Source organism: Balaenoptera musculus, chromosome 12 (assembly GCF_009873245.2).
Source record: "Balaenoptera musculus isolate JJ_BM4_2016_0621 chromosome 12, mBalMus1.pri.v3, whole genome shotgun sequence".
Lineage (NCBI taxonomy): Eukaryota > Metazoa > Chordata > Mammalia > Artiodactyla > Balaenopteridae > Balaenoptera > Balaenoptera musculus.
In genome coordinates this window covers 5,999,488-6,026,871 of record NC_045796.1, presented here as the reverse complement: position 1 = coordinate 6,026,871, position 27,384 = coordinate 5,999,488, and the positions used below count along the sequence as shown (strand labels likewise).

Sequence of the window (27,384 nt, the reverse complement as noted above, 5' to 3'; positions counted from 1 at the left end):
TGGAATAAAAACCTTAACATAAAATTAGCCTCTAACATTGATGGTTTATCACTTCCCAGTACTGATATACTGATAGTAGAACCAGATTTCAAATAGTAGGCAATTATTTTTTATCTGTATGTAGAGAGATTCTGCTTTCATATTATTTTTTTCAGTAGTAAAGTATATATAAAAGATAAGTGTTTTTAGATGTAACACGATTAGAAAAAATCTTTACTTGTTTCCTTTGTATAATATTGGCATGAACTGAATGTTCCTGAATTGACAGTGATGTGTTACCACAGGGAATGGAATATATATATATATATATATATATATATATATATATATATATATATATATATATATATAACTAAATAATTCAGACATGCATGCTCACAGGCTTTAAAGGTTTTTGTATAGTTTTCCCTTCTTCAGTCCAATTTTAAATATCCTAATGGAGTGTTCTACTGTTTTGTAACAAGTCAACTAATTTTCTTCATTATAATTTTTTTTTTTAACTTAGCCATTCCATACATAGTTAATTCTTTTAATCTTTCCTCATAAATCAGTCTTCCTGGCTCATTAATCATCTGTACTGCCCTTTTAAAATCTTATATATATTCCTTTCCCCAGTACATTGTAAACCTGATTTTGCCTCTGCACAAAATTTATTATACATTCTTAAGTAGGCTGAAGATTTAAATTGCTTTTTGGAGGAATGATGCTTTAACATTAAAACGTCTCTAAGAGTAGTCTTATCTAGATCTGTGTTGATCCAGCTATGTATCAAAAGACAACTTAAAGCCATCTGAATGGGTCTTTTAAATTACTTTGCACTTCTAAAATATTAAGTTACATTTTATTGGATAGCTCTAATAAAAGGACAAGATTTATCACTTATAAAACCTTGGTCCTGTATTACTGTGTATTGTCAAGGAAAATTTTTCAAAGGGGAAACATATATTTAAAGAGGTAGTAGAATAGATTTTTTGTTGTTGTTTTTGCTTAATATTCATCAGTTTTGACTTTTTGAGGAAAAAAATGGAATAAAGCCTAAGTTTGGTGTGTGGCATTATAATTTGATACTTGTACACCCTACAATCACCCCAATAAGTCTAGTTGCCATTCATCTCCATGTAGCTGATACTCTTCACTTATTTTGCCTACCCCTCAATGCCCTTCCCCTCTGGTAACCACCAATCTGTTCTCTGTATCTGTGAGTTTTACTTGTTTTCTTCTGTTTGTTTTATTTTTCAGATTCCACATATAAATGAAATCAGTGGTATTTGTCTTTTCTTTGTCTGACTTCTTTTACTTAGCATAATGCCCTTAAGGTCCATCCATGTTGTCGCACATGGCAAGGTTTCCTTCTTATTTTGTGGCTAAGTAGTGTGTGTGTGTGTGTGTGTGTGTGTATCTCACAATTGTTTTATCCATTAATCCATCAATGGACACTTTGTTTCCATATCTTGGCTCTCGTAAATAATGCTGCACTGAACACAGGGTACATATATATTTTTTAATTAGTGTTTTCAATTTCTTTGGATAAATACTCAGAAGTGGAACTGCTTGAGCATATGGTTGTTCTATTTTTAATTTGCGAGGAAGTCTCCATACTGTTTTCCATAGTGGCTGCACTAATTTGCATTCTCACCAACAGTGTACTAGGTTTCCCTTTTCTTCACATTCTCACCAACACTTGTTACCTCTTGTCTTTTCAATAGTTGCCATTCTAACAGGTGTGAGGTGATGTCTCATTGTGGTTTTGATTTGCATTTCCCTCATAATTAGGGATGTTGAGAATCTTTTCATGTACTTGTTGGCTATCCATATGTCTTCTTTGAAAAAATGTCTATTGAAATTCTCTACCCACTTTTTAATTGGATTGTTTGTGGGTTTTTTGTTTTTTGCTGTTGAGTTGAGTTCTTTATATATTTTGGATGTTAACCCCTTACTGGATAAATGATTTGCAGATATTTTCTGCCATTACATATGTTGCCTCTTCATTTTGTTGATGGTTTACTTCTTGTGGGCAGAAGCTTTCTAGGTAGATGTAGTCTCACCTTTTTATTTTTGCTTTTGTTGCCTTTGCTTTTGGAGTCAGATTCAAAAATTCAACACCAAAAATGATATCAAGGAGCCTACCATCTATGTTTTTTCTGGGGTTTTTATGGTTTCAGGTCTTACATTCAAGTCTTTGATCCATTTTGAGTTAATTTTTGCATTAAGATAGTGGTCCAGTTTCATTCTTTTGCATGTGACTCTCCAGTTCTTGCAACATCATTTATTGAAGAAACTTTTCTCTTCCGCATTATATATTCTTGGCTCCCTTGTCTTAAAATAATTGACCATGTAGGCGTGGAGTTTCTTCTGGGCCCTCTATTCTGTTCCATTGACCTATTTGTCTGTTTTTTGCCAATACCGTACTGCTTTAATTACTATAGCTTCGTAATATAGTTTGAAAGCAAGGAGCATGATACCTCCAGCTTTGTTCTTCTTTTTCAAGATTGCTTTGGCTATTTGGGGTCTTTTGTGATTACACAGAAACTTTAGAATTATTTGTTCTAGTTCTGTGAAACATGCCACAGAGATTGCATTGAATTTGTAGATTGTTTTGGGTAGTATGGACATTTTAACAATATTAATTCTTCCAATCCATGAGCACAGAGTATCTTTCCATTTCTTTCTGTCTTTTTCAATTTATTTCATCAATGTTACAGTTTTCAGTGTACAGCTCTTTCATCTCCTTGCTTTAATTAATTCCTAGGTATTTTATTCTTTTTGATGCAACTGTAAATGGGATTGTTTTCTTAAGTTCTCTTTCTGATAGTTTGTTATTAGTATATAGAAACACAGCAGATTTGCATATATTAATTTTGTATCCTGCTACTTTACTGAACTCATTTACTAGTTCTAATAGTTATTTGGAGGAGCCTTTAGGGTTTTCGCTATAGAGTATCATGTTATTCACAAATAGTTACTGTACAAATAGTTACTGTTTTATTTCTTTCCAATTTGGATGCCTTTTATTTCTTTTTCTTGCCTAATTTCTGTGGCTAGGACTTCCAATACTATGTTGAATAAAAGTGATGAGAGTTGGCATCCTTGTCATGTTCCTGAACTTACAGCTTTTAATGGTTTATTGTGGTGTTAGCTGTAGGCCTGTCATATATGGCATTTATTATGTTGAGGTACATTTCCTCTGTACCCACTTTGTTGAGAGCTTTTATCATAAATGGATCTTGAATTTTTTCAAATGCTTTTTTCTGCATCTACTGAGATGATCATATGATTTTTATCCTTCATTTCATTAATGTGGAGTATCACATTGATTTGCAGATGATGAACCATCTTTGCATCATTGGAATAAATCCCAGTTAGATCTCCTACACGTCGTTCACATCATCCATTTTGGACTCTTTCACATCATCCATTTTTCTAATTTCAGTCACCTATACCCTCTGTATTTTTGCAGTGTTCCTTTTCTCTTTTACTTCTTCCAATTTCATCTTCATATTTTGACTTTTTTATTCCTACTTGCTCTTAGAGTTCTACCAGCTTATGTTTCATTTTCCCCTATCACATTACCATCTCTCTTCTGTCATAATTCTTGCATTTCTAGTTTTTAATCTTCTTCCATAGAACTGATTGCTTCATCAAGTTTCTAAAATTCCTGGCAAAATATTTCATGACAATGTTTATCTTTGCATGGTATTTTTTTTCAATTGTTAGGTTTTGTTGCCCTTTTATACTTTTCTTTCTTATAGTATTTTTTTGTTTTGATGCTGTGCTAGGTTTTATTTGAATACTTATCACTGTATGTGTTCACTTTTCCTAGACTGTAATTTGAAGTAGGTTTCTGGGTTATGTAGAAGGTAGCTTTCTTCTGGGATTCTTAATCTAAAATTCTTCTCCATCTCTGCTGTCAGAAAGAATGATGGTTGCAAGTATTATTTGTTTATGTGTTTATTTTGGTGACCCTTCTCTGCTTGTCTGATTCCAGATGGATATGAAAGGTCTTCTGCTCTGAGCTCTATTTGCCCCCATTTTTGCAAACAAGAAACAAAGTTTTCTTTTTTTTTTTTAATTTTTAAATTTAATTTAATTTATTTTTTTATATAGCAGGTTCTTATTAGTCATCCACTTTATACACATTAGTGTATACATGTCAATCCCCATCTCCCAACTCATCACACCCCCACCCCCACCCCCCTGCCGCCTTACCCCCTTGGTGTCCATACGTTTGTTCTCTACATCTGTGTCTAAATTTCTGCCCTGCAAACTGGTTCATCTGTACCATTTTTCTGGGTTCAGCATATATGCATTAATATATGATATTTGTTTTTCTCTTTCTGACTTACTTCACTCTGTATGACAGTCTCTAGATCCATCCATGTCTCTACAAATGACCCAATTTTGTTCCTTTTTATGGCTGAGTAATATTCCATTGTATATATGTACCACCTCTTCTTTATCCATTCATCTGTTGATGGGCATTTAGGTTGCTTCCATGACCTGGCTATTGTAAATAGTGCTGCAATGAACAGTGGGGTGCATGTGTCTTTTTGAATTATGGTTTTCTCTGGGTATATGCCCAGTAGTGGGATTGCTGGCTCATATGGTAATTCTATTTTTAGTTTTCTAAGGAACCTCCGTACTGTTCTCCATAGTGGCTGTATCAATTTACATTCCCACCAACAGCGCAAGAGGGTTCCCTTTTCTCCACACCCTCTCCAGCATTTGTTGTTTGTAGATTTTCTGATGATGCCCATTCTAACTGGTGTGAGGTGATACCTCATTGTAGTTTTGATTTGCATTTCTCTAATAATAGTGATGTTGAGCAGCTTTTCATGTGCTTCTTGGCCATCTGTATGTCTTCTATGGAGAAAAGTCTCTTTAGGTTTTCTGCCCATTTTTGGATTGGGTTGTTTGTTTTTCAATATTGAGCTGCATGAGCTGTTTACATATTTTGGAGATTAATCCTTTGTCAGTTGATTCATTTGCAAATATTTTCTCCCATTTTGAGGATTGTCTTTTCATCTTGTTTATGGTTTCTTTTGCTGTGCAAAAGCTTTTAAGTTTCATTAGGTCCCATTTGTTTATTTTTGTTTTTATTTCCATTACTCTAGGAGGTGCATCAAAAAAGATCTTGCTGTGATTTATGTCAAAGAGTGTTCTTCCTAAGTTTTCCTCTAAGAGTTTTATAGTGTCCAGTCTTACATTTAGGTCTCTAATCCATTTTGAGTTTATTTTTGTGTATGGTGTTAGAGAGTGTTCTAATTTCATTCTTTTACATGTAGCTGTCCTGTTTTCCCAGCACCAGTTATTGAAGAGACTGTCTTTTCTGCATTGTATATCCTTGCCTCCTTTGTCATAGATTAGTTGACCATAGGTGCGTGGGTTTATCTCTGGGCTTTCTATATTGTTCCATTGATCTATATTTCTGTTTTTGTGCCAGTACCATATTGTCTTGATTACTGTAGCTTGGTAGTATAGTCTGAAGACAGGGAGTCTGATTCCTCCAGGTCCGTTTTTTTCCCTCAAGACTGCTTTGGCTATTTGGGATCTTTTGTGTCTCCATACACATTTTAAGATTTTTTGTTCTCGTTCTGTAAAAAATGCCATTGTAATTTGATAGGGATTGCATTGAATCTGTAGATTGCTTTGGGTAGTATAGTCATTTTCACAATATTGATTCTTCCAATCCAAGAACATGGTATATCTCTCCATCTGTTGGTATCATCTTCAATTTCTTTCATCAGTGTCTTATAGTTTTCTGCATACAGCTCTTTTGTCTCCCTCGGTAGGTTTATTCCTAGGTATTTTATTCTTTTTGTTGCAGTGGTAAATGGGAGTGTTTCCTTAATTTCTCTTTCAGGTTTTTCATCATTAGTGTTTAGGAATGCAAGAGATTTCTGTGCATTAATTTTGTATCCTGCAACTTTACCAAATTCATTGATTAGCTCTAGTAGTTTTCTGATTAGCTCTACACAGTTTTACTTCTCCTTTTCCAATTTTTATTCCTTTTATTTCTTTTCTTCTCTGATTGCCGTGGCTAGGACTTCCAAAACTATGTTGAATACTAGTGGTGAGAGTGGACGTTCTTGTCTTGTTCCTGTTCTTAGAGAAAATGCTTTCAGTTTTTCACCATTGAGAATGATGTTTGCTGTGGGTTTGTCATATATGGCCTTTATTATGTTGAGGTAGTTTCCCTCTATGCCCACTTTCTGGAGAGTTTTTATCATAAATGAGTGTTGAATTTTGTCAGAAGGTTTTTCTGCGTCTATTGAGATGATCATATTGTTTTTATTCTTCAATTTGTTAATATGGTGTATCACATTGATTGATTTGAATATATTGAAGAATCCTTGCATCCCTGGGATAAATCCCACTTGATCATGGTGTATGATCCTTTTAATGTATTGTTGGATTCTGTTTGCTAGTATTTTGTTGAGGATTTTTGCATCTATATTCATCAGTGACGTTGGTCTGTAATTTTCTTTTTTTTGTAGTATTTTTGCCTGGTTTTGGTATCAGGGTGATGGTGGCCTCATAGAATGAGTTTGGGAGTGTTCCTTCCTCTGCAATTTTTTGGAAGAGTTTGAGAAGGATGGGTGTTAGCTATTCTCGAAACGTTTGACAAAATTCACCTGTGAAGCCATCTGGTCCTTGACTTTTGTTTGTTGGAAGATTTTTAATCACAGTTTCTGTTTCATTACTGATTGGTCTGTTCATATTTTGTGATTGGTCTGTTCATATTTTCTATTTCTTCCTGGTTCAGTCTTGGAAGGTTATACCTTTCTAAGAATTTGTCCATTTCTTCTAGGTTGTCCATTTTATTGGCATAGAGTTGCTTGTAGTAGTCTCTTAGGATGCTTTGTATTTCTGCGGTGTCTGTTGTAACTTCTCCTTTTTCATTTCTAATTTTATTGATTTGAGTCCTCTCCCTCTTTTTCTTGATGAGTCTGGCTGAAGGTTTATCAATTTTGTTTATCTTCTCAAAGAACCAGCTTTTAGTTTTATGATCTTTGCTATTGTTTTCTTTGTTTATATTTCATTTATTTCTGCTCTGATCTTTATGATTTCTTTCCTTCTGCTAACTTTGGGTTTTGTTTGTTCTTCTTTCTCTAGTTCCTTTAGGTGTAAGGTTACATTGTTTATTTGAGATTTTTCTTGTTTCTTGAGGTAGGCTTGTATAGCTATAAACTTCCCTCTTAGAACTGCTTTTGTCACATCCCATAGGTTTTGGATTTTGTAATGTTTTCATTGTCATTTGTCTCTAGGTATTTTTTGACTTCCTCTTTGATTTCTTTATTGATTTCTTTAGTGATCTCTTGGTTATTTAGTAACGTATTGCTTAACCTCCATGTGTTTGTGTTTTTTACGTTTTTTTCCCTGTAATTCATTTCTAATCTCATAGCATTGTGGTCAGAAAAGAGGCTTGGTATGATTTCAATTTTCTTAAATTTACCGAGGCTTGATTTGTGACCCAAGATGTGATCTATCCTGGAGAATGTTCCATGCGCACTTGAGAAGAAACTGTAATCTCCTGTTTTCTGATGGAATGTCCTATAAATATCAATTAAATCTATCTGGTCTATTGTGTCATTTAAAGCTTGTGTTTCCTTATTAATTTTCTGTTTGGATGATCTGTCCATTGGTGTAAGTGAGGTGTTAAAGTCCCCCAGTATTACTGTGTTACTGTCGATTTCCTGTTTTAGAGCTGTTAGCAGTTGCCTTATGTATTGAGGTGCTCCTGTGTTGGGTGCATATATATTTATAATTGTTATATCTTCTTCTTGGATTGATCCCTTTATCATTACGTAGTGTCCTTCCTTGTCTCTTGTAACAGTCTTTATTTTAAAGTCTATCTGTTTTATCTGATATGAGTATTGCTACTCCAGCTTTCTGTTGATTTCCATTTGCATGGAATATGTTTTTCCATCCCCTCACTTTCAGTCTGTATGTGTCTCTAGCTCTGAAGTGGGTCTCTTGTAGACAGCATATATATGGGTCTTGTTTTTGTATCCATTCAGTGAGCCTGTGTCTTTTGGTTGGAGCATTTAATCCATTCACATTTAAGGTAATTATTGATATGTATGTTCCTATTATCATTTTCTTAATTGTTTTGGGTTTGTTTTTATAGGTCCTTTTCTTCTCTTGTGTTTCCCACTTAGAGAAGTTCCTTTAGCATTTGTTGTAGAGCTGGTTTGGTGGTGCTGAATTCTCTTAGCTTTTGCTTGTCTGTAAAGCTTTTGATTTCTCCGTCGAATCTGAATGAGATCCTTGCCAGGTAGAATAATCTTGGTTTTAGGTCCTTCCCTTTCATCAGTTTAAGTATATCATGCCACTCCCTTCTGGCTTGTAGAGTTTATGCTGAGAAAACAGCTGTTAACCTTATGGGGGTTCCCTTATACGTTATTTGTCATTTTTCCCTTGCTGCTTTCAATAATTTTTCTTTGTCTTTAATTTTTGCCAATTTGCTTACTATGTGTCTCAGCGTGTTTCTCCTTGGGTTTATCCTATATGGGACTCTCTGCGCTTCCTGGACTTGGGTGGCTATTTCCTTTCCCATATTAGGGAAGTTTTCGACTATAATCTCTTCAAATATTTTCTCGGGTCCTTTCTCTCTCTCTTCTCCTTCTGGAACCCCTATAATGAAAATGTTGTTGTGTTTAATGTTGTCCCAGAGGTCTCTTAAGCTGTCTTCATTTCTTTTCATTCCTTTCTCTTTATTCTGTCCCACGGTAGTGAATTCCACCATTCTGTCTTCCAGGTCACTTATCCGTTCTTCTGCCTCAATTATTCTGCTATTGATTCCTTCTAGCGTATTTTTCATTTCAGTTATTGTATTGTTCATCTCTGTTTGTTTGTTGTTTAATTCTTCTAGATCTTTGTGGAACATTTCTTGCATCTTCTTGATCTTTGCCTCCATTCTTTTTCCGAGGTCCTGGTTCATCTTCAGTATCATTATTCTGAATTCTTTTTCTGGAAGGTTGCCTATCTCCACTTCATTTAGTTGTTTTTCTGGGGTGTTATCTTGTTCCTTCATCTGGTACATAGCCCTCTGCCTTTTCATCTTGTCTGTCTTTCTGTTAATGTGGTTTTTGTTCCACAGGCTGCAGGACTGTAGTTATTCTTGCTTCTGCTGTCTGCCCTCTGCTGGATGAGCCTATCTAAAAGGCTTGTGGACATTTCCTGATGGGAGGGACTGGTGGTGGGTAGAGCTGGGTGTTGCCCTGGTGGGCAGAGCTCAGGAAAAGTTTAATCCACTTGACTGCTGATGGTTGGGGCTGGGTTCCCTCCCTGTTGGTTGTTTGGCCTGAGGTGACCCAACACTGGAGCCTACCCAGGCTCTTTGGTGGGGCTAATGGCAGACTCTGGGAGGGCTCATGCCAAGGAGTACTTCCCAGAACTTCTGTTGCCAGTTTCCTTGTCCTCACGGTGAGACAGAGCCACCCCCCGCCTCTGCAGGAGACCCTCCAACACTAGCAGGTAGGTCTGGTTCAGTCTCTATGGGGTCACTGCTCCTTCCTCTGGGTCCTGATGCACACACTGCTTTGTGTGTGCCCTCCAAGAGTGGAATCTCTGTTTCCCCCAGTCCTGTCGAAGTCCTGCAGTCAAATCCTGCTAGCCTTCAAAGTCTGATTCTCTAGGAATTCCTCCTCCGGTTGCAAGACCCCCAGGTTGGGAAACCTGACGTGAGGCTCAGAACCTTCAGTCCAGTGGGTGGACTTCTGTGGTAAAAGTGTTCTCCAGTTTGTGAGTCACCCACCCAGCAGTTATGGGTTTGAATTTATTGTGATTGCGCCCCTCCTATGGTCTCATTGTGGTTTCTCCTTTGTCTTTGGTTGTGGGGTGTCTTTTTTGGTGAGATCCAGTGTCTTCCTGTCAATGATTGTTCCGCAGTTAGTTGTGATTCCAGAGTTCTCGCAAGAGTGAGAGCATGTTCTTCTACTCCACCATCTTAAACCAATCTTACAACGTTTTGTTTTCATGAGATTTTCCTCACCCAAAATTATTTTTGTGTTGTTTTCTGGAATCCCTCAGTGATTTTCTCCTAATTTTACAGTAAATGGAGTTCATACTGTATTTGTATGATTCTAGAATAAAAGACGGAAGAAATGTTTTTTCTAGAAATCATTTTAACTTTTGAGATTTATTACTTGCCAGATACCAAGGAATTGAAGTAGACTGGGAAGGAAAGCATTTTGTCGATTCCTCCTATATTTCTTTTAATTTCAGGGTTATCTCATATTTTAGTGTATGATAAAAACGAAGATAAAGTAACATATTTCAGAAGAAAGATGAGGAAACTTCTCACTTAGGTTGTATGATGTGTGTGTGTGTGTGTGTGTGTGCGTCTATGTGCATATAAACTGCTTATACAAGTACATGGAATGCTTGTATATAATTCTAATGTCTAACATATTTCAAATCATGCTTACAAATTCTATTCAAAACATTTAACTACATACAGTCATCTAAAGTAAACTATATCTATGCAAAATGAAACACTTCTGAATGTAAAGGAAGTCATTGATAAATCTTCTGATTTGTGAGTTGTGCATGTCTAGTTAGGGTAAGTTAGACAAGTGGCCAAACTGGCTTGTTGTTAGTAGAGCAGAGGTTAAAAGAGTTTATTCTTCATGTGGACTAGTTGGCTTTATTTTGGCCACAAGCTGACCTAATGTCAGCTAGCTTTCACAGATGAAGATCTTGGCTCAGGAAAAAATGTACTTTATTTACTAAAAGATAAAAATATAAGGGAGAAAAAAGTAAAAACATATTACATCTAGACAAGGAATGATGCATTACTATCTTTACCTTAGAGAGATGACGTACAGTTTAGATAGGGCTTCATTTCTTCTTCTATTCCTTTCCATGGTGGAAAATCCCAGACTGTTAAGATTATAATCTTGTATTTCTTATTATATTATCTTCCAGTTAAGTTGTCACATGCATGCTTTGTATGTACAATAACACAAATGTTTTTGCACATTTCTTTCTTCCTTGATTTGACCATTAGAGTCTGTAAATTATAATCAGCGTGTTTAATATCTCTGCAAATTGTATGAACTTTCGAAGTACTTTTTTTAGAGGAAGCCAGTAGACTGATGGGAAAGCAAAACTCTTTTTTAACCAATATAATTTTTTTTTTTATTGTAAACAGTTCTAAAAATTGTTTTCTATTAAATAGCTAGTTCTTTCTGGAGAAAATCAGTTTGCATCATTAAACACAAGGATTTTCAAATTTTCTGTTAAAATATTCATGATATGTAAGGTATAAATGGTAATAGTCTCTTCACATATACAAAAATAACATTTTTACTCTAATTATTCAGTAAGGAATAACTCTGTTGCAAGACACTGAATGTACATGTTTAGATATAAACTACTTACCATGCTCTCAACATTAAAGGTATAACAGGAATAGAATATATTTTAAACTCTTACTCATTTATATTCTCCTTTCACATTTAGCTCACTCATTTCTTTGGCCTTAGTGTTAGGTGTGACAATGTATTAGCCAAGCTGTCTCAGTCATTCAGGCATTTTATCAGTTCTACAAGACATATGCTAAATAGCACAGTCTAAACTGAAATCTCTGATGACTCTCTGGAGACAAGTTGATAGCAAGAATCATACTTGGACACTTAAATATGTGGCCTTTTCCTGTATTTAGCTGCAGGAAGAGAGCAACTTTGCAGTAAACTTTTTTAGTCTTCAACTGTGAAGATTTCTTTTTCATCATTTGATTATTGCATCTCATTTTGTTAGGAAAGGCTATCAATCTTCTTTTTTTTTTTTTCCTACAACAAAGAATTTAAAGAACCACCAGTGACTATTACTTTAAACAAAGAAATTTAAAAGAAATCGTGTAGTCCAACCATTGCTTTCAGAACTATTTTAGGTAACAGAGACAACATTTTGAAATAAACTCTTAGTTCCAAGCGTGTTATAGTTTAGTTTTAAAATTAAAATGACACAACCATAATTTGCTCAGCAATCTTTGGGACTTCTTTTTGTCATATAGTTATTGCAAAAGCATTTTTAAATCAAGTTATTGGATCCTAGCCTGAAAAAGTCTAGAATCCATGAAACCAAGCTTGTTATTAAGATGATAGTGCTGAGAAAAATAAGCCTTGAAATGTAAACTTGAATATGTTTCCATAGCCCCTTTGAATTTCAGTTTGTCAAAAGTAAAACAAGGAATTCATGTGCCGTTTGAGATTCCTCTTAGCTCTATATGTAGGTAAATTCTCTGATAATATTGTCCTCAATATTTGTTGAATTAATAAATACACATGTTAGGTTATAGAGGTGTAGGAAGGATCTTAGAGGTCAGCCCGTGAAATTTTTTAATCTGACACATGAGGAAGCTGAGGCTCCAAAGGGTCCAATCACTTGCCCTTGTTGTAAGGCAGCTCCAAGTTTATGCTTCTTCTTTACTGCATGTATCTTCATGATCCTTTTGGGAACAAGGCAAGACACAATTTATTGTCAAGTTGAAAAGTTAAGTCTAGTACCAAAGTCTTCTAAATTTTTTAATTGAAGTATTTGTCCTTTTACTCCATGTTACTCTTTTCACTAACATTGTATCTTTCTAGTGCTACCTATCTGAAAAGCTATATTATAAGCTATTTGGGTTTTTGTAATCATTATATAACAATGCTAATTTAAATGCAAATTATTATAATATTTACAATACTAATAGTTTTTATATGCTAATTATATTTAAACTAGTTTCTGCAAGCACTTTAGACTAAGTTATTTCATTTTAAGCATCAAACAAGCCATATTTTAAGCAAAATTTTCCCATTTATAGAAGTGAATTTCGAAATAGAATACATGGGTTTTAATGTGAGAGGTTTTACATAGAAACGAAATACGTATTGGTCTAATCAATGTTGAATTTTTGGTTATAAAATTGTGGTAATAATTGATAATTACTTAAATGTAATAATAAACAGAAAATCCAAGCAAATTAATTCTGATTTAATAATTAATAACTACATAGGTTATAAATAGACAAATCTGTGGTACAGCAACCATAATACTCTAATTATTTCTACTAAAATTGTACAGAATTCAGGTTTATAGAAAATTACAATACATTTCTGCCTGGTTCCACTGAAAAGTATAGGTACCTTGCAAGGCTGAATAACATTTTCTAATGAAAAGGAACAATGCCTTAAAACCCAAATGTTTTATCTTCTGAGTGTGCAGAATTCTATACATCTTTCTGTGGCATTTATCACATTCTTATTTCTATAGAAGATTCTGGGGGATATTCTTATCTCTTTTCCTGAATGATATATATCTTGAGGATAATATATTTGACTTATCTTTTTGTCCCCAGTAATACCAAGCCTAGTGACTTGGAAATATTATGTATTCAATGCATTTTTCAATGAATGAGTGATATAGGTAATATCTATTTTAGAGCCAGTTTCTTAACTCTGTTTCTAATTAATATTTTAGTTTATGTGACCATAAGTTCTTGAATTCAGATTTGTGAGTTTCTAACACAGAAAAATCTATACTTTACTTCACAAGTTCCTCTGGCTGTTCAGGTAAGTGTATTTGTTATACATATATCTTGTATTCTAAAATCATTCTGGTTCCGTAAGTGATTAGATAGTTTATGAATTCCAGTATTACAGTCCATTGACAGTCTTTTCTTCCCCCATTTCCAGTTAGCACTCACTTTACCCTGCTTTAACAATGACACCTTGCTAACAGCTCAGATTTTGACAGCCCATAGGGCAGAATAACTCCCAAAGCGTATATCTGGTTTTACTTCATATTCCTTATTCATTACTCAATGCATTATAGTCTGGCTTCCACCCCATCATACCACTACAGCTGCTTAATTTTCAGAGATCTTTCATTCTTCTTCTTAATTGATCTCCTTGTATCATTAAAACAAAAGAAAAGCAAAATTTGTCCCTCTCATTCACTGATTTCTATGATTTACTTGCCTTCCCTGTTTACTTGCTACCATTCTGACTGTTCTTTCTATTCTCCTGTAGAATTCCAAATCTCCAGGTAATGTCTTGGGTTCCCAGAATTTTCCTCACTATATACTTTCCCTTTGGAAAAATTTGCCAACTTGCATAGATTTAACCCAACCACTTGATTATAAACAAACTTTGTCGACAGCCTAGATCTCCTTAATAATCTCCATACAGGTTGTTCCAGTGGTTTAATGACCAAGTCTAGTTTATCCCCCAGGCATTTCAACCATAAGGTGAAGAACCTGATCCCACCACAGTGTCAAATATGGTTTGTTAGGAAAGGTTTCTTAGGAGAGGTGAGGTTTGTGCTTAGTCATGAAGGTGATTACTAGTTTCAGGAGAAAAAGAAGGAGGATAAAAAGGAGTAGTAAAGGGGTAAGAGAGAATAACAGATTGATGGGATAGCAAAATCAAGAAGACCAAAGAGAGCAGGGCATGTCTGAGAACTGCCAGTGTTTGGGTATAATTTATGCTTGGGTACCTGTAGAGGAATGCTGGGGAGAGCAACACTCAGCTTGCAAATGTCTTTGTGTAGCATGTTTGTGGGAAATCATTTATGGATTCTAAGTAGATGAGAGATATGATTTAATTAGTCGATTAAAATATTCATTGTGCAGCTGACAGAGGAATGATCTAAACAAGGCAAAGCTGGAGGCAAAAAGAGCAAGTAAAGAAAAGAGAAAGAAACTCTCCTATAAAAAATTTAAAAACTTTAAATGCTAAATAAGTAAAAATGGAAGGCAAAATAATAAGTAGATATTTGTTGTAAATGCAAACATGGTTAATATCTTTTAATATAAAAAGCTCATACAAATTGATTTTAATATAGAAAAGACATGAACATACATTCACAAACGTATTCGTATAGCATTTATACTAAAATGAGAAAACGTTCATCCTCATTTGTTAAACATAGTAATCCAAATTGAACAATAAGAAGACGTTATCGACTGAATGTGTCCCCCCAAAACTTATATGTTGAAACCCTAACCCCCAATGTGATAGTATTTGGAGGTGGGGCCTTTGAGAGGTAATTAGGTTTATGTGATGGCTTCATGAGAGTGGGGTCTCTGTGATGGGATTAGTGTTCTTATAAGAAGAGGAAAAGAGCCCAGAGCTCACTGTCTCTCTGCCATGTGAGGATCCAGTGAGAAGGTAGCGGTCTGCAAGCTAGGAAGGGGGTTCTCACTGGAACCTGACCTTGCTGGCACCCTGATCTCAGATGTCCAGTCTCCAGAACTGAGAAAATAAAATTTCTCTTGTTTAAGTCATCCAGTCTGTGGTATTTTGTTATAGCAGCCCAAGTAGACTAAAACAGAAGACCTATTTAATTAACAAATAATTTTATCAAGAATCATAAAATATAAATTTTGATCTCATCTCATACTGAAGATTCTGTCTGAAGGAAATAATATAAAATGTGGAAAATGTGATATGCCTGAAAATTTTATAATAATGTAATTACAAAAGGCAAACGAAATGGAAATAATATAAATTCCAAATATAATTGCAGATAGTTGGTAGAATATTGCTTAGCCACAAAAAATGAAAAAGTACACTAAATGGAAAGGACATAAAAATGAAAAAATGGTATTTGTATATATGTTTTTGGAAAAAGTCTAGAGAGAAAGCACAAACTTATTAATAGGTGATAGAATAGTAAGTGATTTAATAAGATTTCCCTCCATTCTGCAGTTTATTATTTATGTAACTTAAAACAAATTTATTATTCACATCTTTGTAGTCAGAAGCCTGTCTCATCTCTGCCTTTAAATCTCTTCATTCAATTAGTCATGTGCCCTAGGTAATTCCCCCTTAAGTTTTTCCCAACCCTCTAGTACAGTGACTGAGGACATGTCCTATAGCGGCAGAGAGATTGGAAGTCAAATATCTTTCCTACTACTTTCTAGTTCTGTGATTTCTGCCAGGTTTTGAACATATCTAAGCTTTAATTTCCTTGTCTGTAAGACCATTTCATATGTGTTTTGTTGAAAACTGAAACCAATAATGTTTGTAAAGAACGAACGCAGTATAAGGGGATTTCGTTTTTATTCCTGATGCCACCCTAATTCAAGGCCTTTGACATCTCATGCTTAGAGGACTCCAGTAAAGTCCAGATTGATCATCTTGACTCCACATTCTCCTGACTCTAAGCCATCCTGTTAGGCCTCAGTGGAATAAGCTTCTTAAAATAGGTTACCTATGTCACTTAGAAGTTTTCTCTATCACTCAACTGTTACCATAGGGCCTGACTTTTAAGGACTCCAAAGTGTGTCCACATATATTGAATATTTATTGAAACATGTATATTTTACCATATGAGGCTCTCTTACTAACAAAAACATTACTATCATAGTGTTTTGTTATATTGTTAAATTGTTATGTTGTTAAAGCTTCTTATAAAAATTTTACCTGGTAATATAAGCTCACTTTTGTTAATGTTGAGGTGCCCTACCTACCAACAATCAGATTTGTTAACTGTTAATCTTTTGCAAGTATTTTTCTGGTTATTTGGTGACCTTAGGTATTGCATTTTTCCGATGTATTAAAACAATTACGACTGGCAAATAGGACAGACGCTGAATTATAATACTCCTTACTCAGAAATCTAGGCTGATGGCAACCAATTTACCAGTCCCGCGGCTAACATTCCAGTGCCTGAGTAGCTCGGAGACAATCCAACTCTGGCTCACCAGCTTCTTAACCACAGTGATTTTATGAATCCGAATTTCATGTTGAAAAATTTCCTAATTAGGAAATTATTGTCTTTGAATTTTAGTGTCTCAATGTTAGTGAGGTGGTTAAATGGACCAATTAGAAAAACACAATGTAGCTTCCCACTTGAAGTAAACGTCTCCTTTTTTTTTCTTTTTTTCTTTTTAGCAGTTTCAATTTATGCTAAAAAATAAATCTACTGAAAAGGAAACTTTTGAACTATATGATGAAGAATTTTAGAGAAACTTCCTTCCTGCTAATTATTATTAGTTTTGTGACCATGACAGAGACTGTGATCTAAGTCCTAAATCCATTACAGCACATTCAATAAATGTAGGCATATAAAGTATTGTGTCATCTGTAGTCACTTCAAAGTGCATTCAATATCTCGGTTCCCAAGTGCATTCGATTTTATTAAAAGCATTCTGCTGCAACATCCATTCATCCTAATTGGTTTACAGATAGACCCCACCATTCAGGCAAATCCTAATTGCATTTTCCCACAAATCTAGTTTGATTTATGGTTCCTTATTTGCTTTATATTATTTACAATAAATCAGGATAAAATTCTTAAGACATTAAATAAAATTTACAGTAGTCCTTGTACAAATATGAGACTTACGTAAGGATTCTTCACAGTATTTTTGTTGGCTTTTAAAGTTGTTTAGTCAAGCTGTATCCATCTGTGTGATTTCCAGTAATAATATCTTTATTACCTTTCCAGAAATTATATTTCACTTGGTTTTCATGTACAGATTTTTAGAACTAGTTGGAATGAATTATGTATGGAATATTAAAAAAATAGTATGTCCTTCTGTAAGGTTTCAGTGGCTACCTATATATTTGGAACAGAAAAAAATATTATCTAGGGATAGAGTGACAGAGCATCTGCATGAAATTAGGTAATGTCCCTTTGCATTAACAAATCTAAGTGGTAATATTCTAGTTGGTTTTACAAATTATAACTCCTGAAATTCCAAGAGTTAATTTGGAATGGATCTATAGCAGAATTGAACGAATCTAGTGTTTCAAAATAAGTAAATGGCAGAAATATAAAAACAGAGGATAACAGATACTCAATAAAAGAGGATAACAGATACTCAATAAAATTTCCACACTGTTGAGTCATTGCATATTAGCATGGACAATTTTTGTAAAACTAAGCAAAGACTTCCATGGAACTGTAGGTATGGAATCATTTCTCTAGAGAGCCCATAAAAATTTATGGGAAGAAAGAGGAAGTATAAGTTATCTGTTACAATTTATAAAAAGCCTTCTAGGCATCTTAGAAATGTATTCATTATTTGAAAAGTTTGGACGATTAGAATTTTGAGTTCTGAATCAGAAAGATTGGAGTATATTTAGAATAAGAGATATAAGGGAAAAGAGAAATTGATTTTAAGATAAATACAAAGAAAAAAGAGAAAGATCGATAATCTCAAACAAATTTTAAGTCAGTTAAATAAATGAGAGGCTTGCTGTCAACAGCATAAATAATAATTTGGCATCTAAAAAAACTGAAAAAGATGGTTAGCATATGATGAGCAGACAAAAAAACCTAAATAATTGTTGTAGCTGAATTTTTTAAATGAGAAATTGTCTTTGATCTCTACTGGAATAGAAAAGAGGTCCCCAACACCCATAGTGTCAGTGGAGAACACATGGGGGCAGATTGGACTTTCACCCCAGCCAGCAGTCATAAGAGGGTCTTCCCCCTTCCTGTTGGGGTGGTGTCAGAGGATGCCTCGTGGAGGCACAGGCACTGCGTAGCAGTAATGAGGCCACTTCATCTGTGTTGTCAGGGTAGGGAGCACTAATGAGGCACTGCTACCCTTCCCTGTCAGGGAGGTGACAGTGGAGGCCAGTGGTGCTGAAACTCCCACCCTCACCCAGTGTTAATGAGGAGCTCCCTCCACATGGTTCAACCGAGGCCAGGTGGGATACCCGTACTTCTACCCCAACCTGGTAGTAATCAGGTGGCACCCCCCACCTCATTTCTGCTAGAGGTGTCAGAATAAACCAGCTAAAGCAGAAGGTTTAAGATCTAGAGTCTCATAACACACCAATGTCCAGGTTTCAATAAAAAAATCAGTTGTCACACCAAGAATCAGGAAGATTGTAAAGCGAATGAAAAAAGACAATAGATGCCACACACCCCCAGTCCCTGGCAAACACCATTCCACTCTCTGTTTCTATGAGTTCAGTTTTTTTTTAGATTCCACAAAAAAGTGAGATCATACAGTATTTGTCTGTCTGACTTATTTCACTTAGCATAATGTCCTCAAGGTCTATCCATGTCATTCCAAATGGCAGGACTTCCTTCTTTTTATGGCTGAATAATAGTCCATTTTATATATATATATCTATATATATATGTATCATACTATATATATACCTATTTACCCACTAAAAAATTAATTTTTCAAAAATATAAAAAATGAGGTATCTGTATACAAATAATAATAATACACATATACACATGCACACGCATATGTACTATTGCACTATAACTTTCTGTAAATACATATGCATGCTGGCTATGTTTACTTTCTTTAGTTTATGTTCTACCACTTCTGGGGGGTGGTAAAATGGTGACGTGATGGTAAATAGTAATTTTTTTTGATATAACTTCTTGGCAAAATAAAAAACTGTTGATTCTTTATCATTTCCCAAAAATATGTTTCAAAATTTATTGCTCCATGAATTGCAAAAGTCCAGGAGTGACATCTCTACAGTTTCCATTATACTAACATTGTTGAGAATGTCCTCCTTTATATATAGCATCCAGCTCAGAACTCTGCACAAAGTAGTTGCTGTATGCATATGCTCATTTAACAATTGAATGAACTTGGCTGAAAAATTCTAATACCAGAACAAATTTTAAATCTTCAGTAAGTAAGAGTAAATCTTGCTTCTCCACTGCCCAGTGTCATTTCAGTTACTTACGTAATCATTTGCTGCGAATAATGTGCTATGTAGTGAAGAACATTTTAAACTCTAATAAATGCCTTTGTGTTACCTCACTCTTCAATTCCACTTCAGCATTTAATCATCTTAATAAGGTATTTCTTAATCTCCTACTCAGTTTCTAATCTTAGTCTTTATGTGTGCTTCAGATAAAATGTATTTGTCATTATATAATAGATAATATTTGTTATATTAGATCTATTTTTATATATACTTTGTTAAAATTATTTTTCACACAGATATTAAAAATTAATATTGCATCAAATAACTTAAAATATTAAGATGGTAGGTAAATTATTTGCTCTCTTGTCTATTTAAGAATTAACAAAATAATTGTTTTTATTAAACTAATGGATGACTAATATTTACCTTTTTTTTACAAACAGGTAAAGATAATAATGTTTAGACTATATATAAGGAACAATACAGTCGACTATCATTTTCTAATGATAGTCATTCACTAATCACTTTGAATTTTGTAACCTAATGAATTAGTTCATATGTAAATAATGCAGATTTAAAAGTTGGAGTCGGGCTTCCCTGGTGGCGCAGTGGTTGAGAATCTGCCTGCCAATGCAGGGGACACGGGTTCGAGCCCTGGTCTGGGAAGATCCCACATGCCGCGGAGCAACTAGGCCCGTGAGCCACAACTACTGAGCCTGCGCGTCTGGAGCCTGTGCTCCGCAACAAGAGAGGCCGCGATAGTGAGAGGCCCGCGCACCGCGATGAAGAGTGGCCCCTGCTTGCCGCAACTAGAGAAAGCCCTCACACAGAAACGAAGACCCAACACAGCCAAAAATAAATAAATAAATAAATAATTAAAAAAAAAAAAGTTGGAGTCAATGTGAATAACTCAATATGAAATGTTTCTTCTTTCATAAAACTCATAATTTGGTAGGTGAAAGATTCTCGTATAATCTCTTCTAATGTTTCTTTCTCATAAATTCATGTTACCAAATATATGCTATGTACACACAGTAGACCACCATTTTTCTTCTTAAGCTCTCTCATTTATCATCACTTAATTTTATATCACATTTTTATGGTTTTATTGTTAATATTTATAACATGAGAACATATCCTAACATTTTATTTATATAGAAAGATTTGAAGGATATATTTTAAATTTATTTCTGGAGTATTCTACAAAGTATATCAGACCTGAGATTAGAATTTGCAATTATTAAGAATCTTAAAAGTTTTAATACTCTGAACTTAGTTGCTTCTATTAAAATGTTTTCCTTAAACAAAAGTTCAGGCTTTTCTTCATTATAAAGTGATATTTTAAAGTGACATTTTCTAGGAATGCTTTGTAAAGTAGCTTGAAGTAAAGTAAATCCTTAATAGTTATTATAAAATAATTTTCTTCTCCAAATGTTTGTATTAGTGAGATTTCAGTTGTTCATTATTAAGATAATTTGGTTTGTCTTCCAGAACATTTTATACAAAATGAAACATAAAAGCCAAAGTCTTTTCACTGTGCATTTTCCAATGTGTTTTAAAACCTGATTCCTTTTTTTTTTTTTTTTCTTTGAAGGTGAGAGGCCCTCCAACTGCAGGAGCATTTAAAGAAAGACCAACGAAGCCCACAGCATTTCGAAAATTTTATGAACGAGGGGACTTCCCAATTGCCCTTGAACATGATTCGAAAGGAAACAAAATAGCGTGGAAGGTAAGTCAGGGCACAGCTGGGAGAACCAGCTGTGCTCCCTGTAGAAGTGACATTTCCCAATGTCGAACAAAGTTGGCTGATAAGTAAATAAGCTGGAGTGATTTCTCAGTGAATGGAAGATGGTAGGTAAGCTCTGAGAGAAAGCTCCCCTGTGTCAGCTGTCCACCTTGACTAACAATTAAATTATAGCCTGCAAAAAAGAAAATGACAGAGTTGCTTTGCCTTAGAGAATTGTGTGCTGACCAATTCATCTCTATTTTTATGAGAACCTGGCATCCCAGCCTGTTTCAGGCAGTCCATCAAATTATGGAACTGGTGGCTGGATACAAAGAACAACAGCCATTTATCTCCCCCACATTTCACCTTCCTGCAGGACACTTCCAAATGGAAGCTTTAATTACCTGAATGGATAGGTCAAGATTGTCTGCTCCCTGGAAATGCAGTGTGGAATACAAAAAAAGGCCGGTTCTCACTGCCTCCCTCTCCTCTCTGTCTGCAGCACGTGTCAGCCAGCACAGTGGCTGTCATACGTGCCCTGTTAGAGGCTGACCTCCGCCGCTGAAACCATTACAGCACCGACATTTTTCTGACAAAAGGTTAATTGGTTTCAAAATAAATGTATTGCCTAATGACTCCATTTTAATGTGGCTGTTTCTTTCTAAAAGGTTCACTGATGTTATTTGTAAAAACTTGCCAATCTCTTAACTGAAGAAGGCTTTTACATTTAATTTGAAAAATGAATGCTGATCTCTAACCAGCTTCTGCTATTTAATTATTTTTTGTTATCAAGGACTTTGCTTTGGGTGATATTTATCAGCTAAAAGGGCTTCTCTGCCTAAAGAAAGAAAAGTAGTTGCACATGTGTGAGCATCACATCAGGTTAAGGAACGTAAAAGGCTTTGCCAAATATCATTTTAAATTTAGCAATTGATCCATGTAATAAAAAAGTCCCACAGTAGTATCTGAAGGGTGAACGTCAGGATTGTTTATAATTAGTAACAAATAAATTTATGTTAAAAAATAAAAATGATCAAGGTGTAGAATTCATCAAAGTAAATAGCTTAGAAATTCATTAAAATTAACCTTTTCCTTCTTTTATGGGAAAACTGAAAGAATTGTTTGCATTATTTCTAGTATGTCTTTAAATGTTTTCATATAATTATCAAACATTTTGAAATCTTGAGCAGTCACATGATATCCAGTTATTGAACTTAGAATTATTAAAAATTGACAAGAGAAATCTTAAGATATCCTTGTTATTAAGTTTTGTCATAATTTTTTTAGGAGAATGAAGGACATTATTATCCTGGTTTTAATCATCTCTCTTAAAATTTGCATTTGTTATGTGAAAATGTGCATAATGAGAAAAAATTTATAGCAAGTATAACTAATTTAGATATTTTATTCTTAAAAACTTTAATTTGGGGTTTTGTTTGTATTTGATTAGTTAGATGGATTTTGTGTTTGTCTATGTACCAATTCATTCACTATAACATAGTGCAGGTTCTTAAGAACTTGATTCCTTTTGAGTAAAAGAATATTCCATATTTCTTTATAGAAAGTGAGTAGATTTTTGGTGTTTTAAGTAATTTTAGCACATAAAAATTCTATCAATAAAAAGAATTCATAGATTTTTTTGACTTGTTTGAATAATCGTATGAGTAATTTTTAGAAATGTCAAGAGACTAGAAAAAATTCATCTTGAAAATAATAAAAATATAGGATGAATCATTTTGCTTTATCTTTGATAATCCAACAGTCAGATGGGATATAAATTGCTTTTCTTTCTTATAACTATATTAATTCTTTTAAGCTACTATTGACTATTGTACTGATTCAGCAAGCTAAAAAGTCAGAATAAAGAGGAAACAATTTATTCGCTGCCACTGGTAGGATAATAGCATACATTTAAAGAAACATCTTATCCTATAACCGGTAGACTTCTACCTTTTAAAGCTTTATCAACCGGATTTCAATTGTACTACTGTAATGTTGAAGATAAAACATTAAAATTATTAAGCACAGGCTTGTGAGCAGTCTCTCAATATATTCATATTTATTCCTTGGCACATGTACTATGGGGAAAGTCTGGTACTTGGTAAGACCAGAGGCCTTCTTTTAGGATGCCATTTCTAAGGAAGGGACCTCGAATGTTGAAGGGACCTCGAATGTTGAAGGAAGCAGGGCTCCGCATGCACCCCACAAGAACAAACTAACTGAACAACCCCAGACCCTGAACTGTACTTCGCCATGTGTGGACAGAGCCCTGGTCAAGCAAACTTCTCATCTCATGTCATAGCTCGCCCCTTGCTGAAGGCTCCTGAGTATCTCTGATTCCCAGGAAAATACCTGTCCTCTCTCCACACTCCCTGTGACATCCCTGAGGCTCCAAGGGCGGTGGTAAGTACCTGAAATGGTGTGTATAATTAAGTGGCAAGGAGACCCATTTCCTTTATCAGAATTTCAAGAGGCCTGAAAGACCAAGAAGTCACTGCCCTAAACCCTGATGAAGACTTCCCCAGCATCTCAGGCTCATTCCAGTCTGTGAAGTTGCTGAGAGAGGATCCCTGCCCAAGACCTCAAATTCCCCCTCTTTTTATTCTGGATTAGCTGACCTGATCATCACCATATTAGAAATCACCATATATTCTTGAAATAATAAAGGCACTCTACTACGGTAATACTTAATAAATGACTTACTAAAGTCAGATCGTAGAAGTAAGAGTTAGAGACAGGCAAATGTCTTCGCAAGGTTAGGTTTCTCAACCCCACATCCTGAGCTACCATCATAGTTTAGGGCACATGAAATGGTCATTTGTTCCACATGTCAAAACAACAGGGCAGACCAAATGCCACAATCCGTGCAGTTTAGTATATTCCTTGCGGTATCACTAAAGATCCGAGCACTGTCTAATGCAACTTTCTGCAGTGGTGGAAATGTTCTGCATCTGTACTGTCTAATACACTACAAGTAGCCATATGTGGCCGTTAAGCACTTGAAATGTCCCCAGAGAGACTGAGGAACTAAATTTTAAATTTTAATTAATTTTAATTTAAATAGCCACATGGTTACCATATTAGACAGTGCTGCTCTACATTAAGATAATGACAGTCAAGTAGAGAACAAATGTATGGATACCAAGGGTGAAAGGGGTGGGGTGGGAGGAATTGGGAGACTGGGATTGACACATATACATTATTGATACTATGTATAAAATGGAAACATACTGTATAGCTCAGGGAACTCTACCTAACGCACTGTGGTAACCTAAATGGGAGGGAAGTCCAAAAGCGAGGGGATAGCTGTATGTGTATGGCTGATTCATTTTGTTGTGCAGTGGAGGCTAACACAACATTGTAAAGCAACCATACTCCAATAAAAACTAATTAAAAAAAAAAGTTAAATGCCCAAGATTTAGAGCTGGTTTCCTGTCTTATGATGGACTCCTCATTGTGTTTGTGGATTTTATGAAGGCTCTTTACTGCCTACTTTTTTTATTGCCATATCTCTAGATAGTCTCCAAAGTAAATATGTAATCTCTAAATATTCAGGATGTAGTAAAATAAATCATTTAGCACAAGAAAAAGATAATGACAGTCAAAAATAAATGCCTGAACCTGCTAGCCAGATAGGAGACTATAGCTATGTAAGAATTTTTATTAAAATGAAAAAATAAGACTGATATGTGCATCTTTGTCATGGCTGGGCTTATACATTCCTTGGTTAACATGAAAGAAGTTTTGTAAAATATTTGTAGTGAAATTTTCTATATACTTATCGGTGGCAAGTTAATGATTATGAAAGATGATAGATTTAATCTAGATTACGAAATGTACCAGGCAAGCTCTGCATACTTTTTTATTTTTAAATATGCATTTTCTGAATACAGCTGAAGAATTCTTGATTGTGAATGGTTGAATCCATTACAAAGCATACTAATTGCTCTAAACATTTAATCCACTTACTTTTCTGCATTTTTCTTGACTCTACTAACCTTCAGGAAACATGACTTTGTTCTGTTGCTGATATGTTCAGTATCCAGAGTACAAGCAACAGAAGTTGATCAAGAGCCAACCCTTCTGAATAAGTTACAAAGCAGATAATCAGCATGAACAATGGACATTTAAAAATTGTGTTTCCACACCTTAAATTTCCATTATTCAGTCTCCTGTAATTTTGTGATATGAGTCATACCCCTTTATAAGCATAGTGTGGGGTGGGGTGAGGCTCTACCTAGAGGACACTCTGGAGACAGAAGAAATGTCATACAAACTTGCAGAGCTTTCGGCACATTGTCTCAACTTCTACTTAAAGGAGGGCTGTCTGGCCTTACATTTAGGTCTTTAATCCATTTTGAGTTTATTTTTGTGTATGGTGTTAGGGAGTGTTCTAATTTCATTCTTTTACATGTAGCTGTCCAGTTTTCCCAGCACCACTTATTGAAGAGGCTATCTTTGCTCCATTGTATATTCTAGCCTCCTTTGTCATAGATTAGATGACCATAGGTGCATGGGTTTATCTCTGGGCTTTCTATCCTGTTCCATTGATCTATATTTCTGTTTTTGTGCCAGTACCATACTGTCTTGATTACTGTAGCTTTGTAGTATAGTCTGAAGTCAGGGAGCCTGATTCCTTCAGCTCCATTTTTGTTTCTCAAGATTGCTTTTGATATTCGGGGTCTTTTGTGTCTCCATACAAATTGTAAAATTTTTGTTCTAGTTCTTTGAAAAATGCCATTGATAATTTGATAGGGATTGCATTGACTCTGTAGATTGCTTTGGGTAGTCTAGTCATTTTCACAATATTGATTCTTCCAATCCAAGAATATGGTGTATCTCTCCATCTGTGTCGTCTTTGATTTCTTTCATCAGTATCTTATAGTTTTCTCCGGTAGGTTTATTCCTAGGTATTTTATTCTTTTTGTTGCAATGGTAAATGGGATTGTTTCCTTAATTTCTCCTTCTGATCTTTCGTTGTTAGTGTATAGGAATGCAAGTGATCTCTGTGTATTAGTTTTGTATCCTGCGACTTTACTAAATTCACTGATGAGCTCTAGTAGTTTTCTGGTGGCATCTTTAGGATTTTCTATGTATAGTATCATGTCATCTGCAAACAGTGACGGTTTTACTTCTTCTTTGCCAATTTGTATTCCTTTTATATCTTCTTCTCCTCTGATTGCCATGGCTAGGACTTCCAAAATTATGGATTAAAGACCTAAATGTAAGGCCAGACACTATAAAACTCTTAAAGGAAAACCTAGGCAGAACACTCTTTGACATAAATTGCAGCAAGATCTTTTTGGCCTGCCTCCAAGAGTAATGAGAATAAGAATAAAAATAAACAAATGAGACCTAATGAAACGTAAAAGCTTTTGCACAGCAAAGGAACCCATAAACAAGACGAAAAGACAACCCTCGGAATGGGAGAAAATATTTGCAAAAGAATCAACAGACAAAGGATTAATCTCCAAAATATACAAACAGTTCATGCCACTCAATATCAAAAACACAAACAACCCAATCAAAAGATGGGTGGAAGACCTAACTAGACATTTCTCCAAAGAAGACATACAGATGGCCAACAAACACATGAAAAGATGCTCAACATCACTAATTATTACAGAAATGCAAATCAAAACTACAATGAGGTATCACCTCACACCAGTCAGAATAGCCATCATCAAAAAATATACACACAATAAATGCTGGAGAAGGTGTGGAGAAAAGGGAACCCTCTTGCCCTGTTGGTGGGAATGTAAATTGATACAGCCACTGTGGAGAACAGTATGGAGATTCCTTAAAAAACTAAAAATAGAACTACCATATGACCCAGCAATCCCACTCCTGGGCATATACCCAGAGAAAACCATAATTCAAAAAGACACATGCACCCCAATGTTCATAGCAGCACTATTTACAATAGCCAGGTCATGGAAGCAACATAAATGTCCATCAACAGACGAATGGATAAAGAAGAGGTGGTACATATATACAGTGGAATATTTCTCAGCCATAAAAAGGAATGAA

The 27,384-nt window shown here is 34.9% G+C and overlaps 1 protein-coding gene across 1 annotated transcript in view; it reads left to right on the top strand.

Moving 5' to 3' along the window:
* The window catches only part of PACRG (parkin coregulated), a 519,387-nt gene that overhangs the window by 56,104 nt on the left and 435,899 nt on the right, over positions 1 to 27,384 (top strand). The window contains 2 exon segments of the mRNA XM_036871117.1: positions 21,223 to 21,361; positions 26,708 to 26,719. Of these exon segments, the coding sequence (XP_036727012.1) occupies positions 21,223 to 21,361; positions 26,708 to 26,719 (151 nt within the window).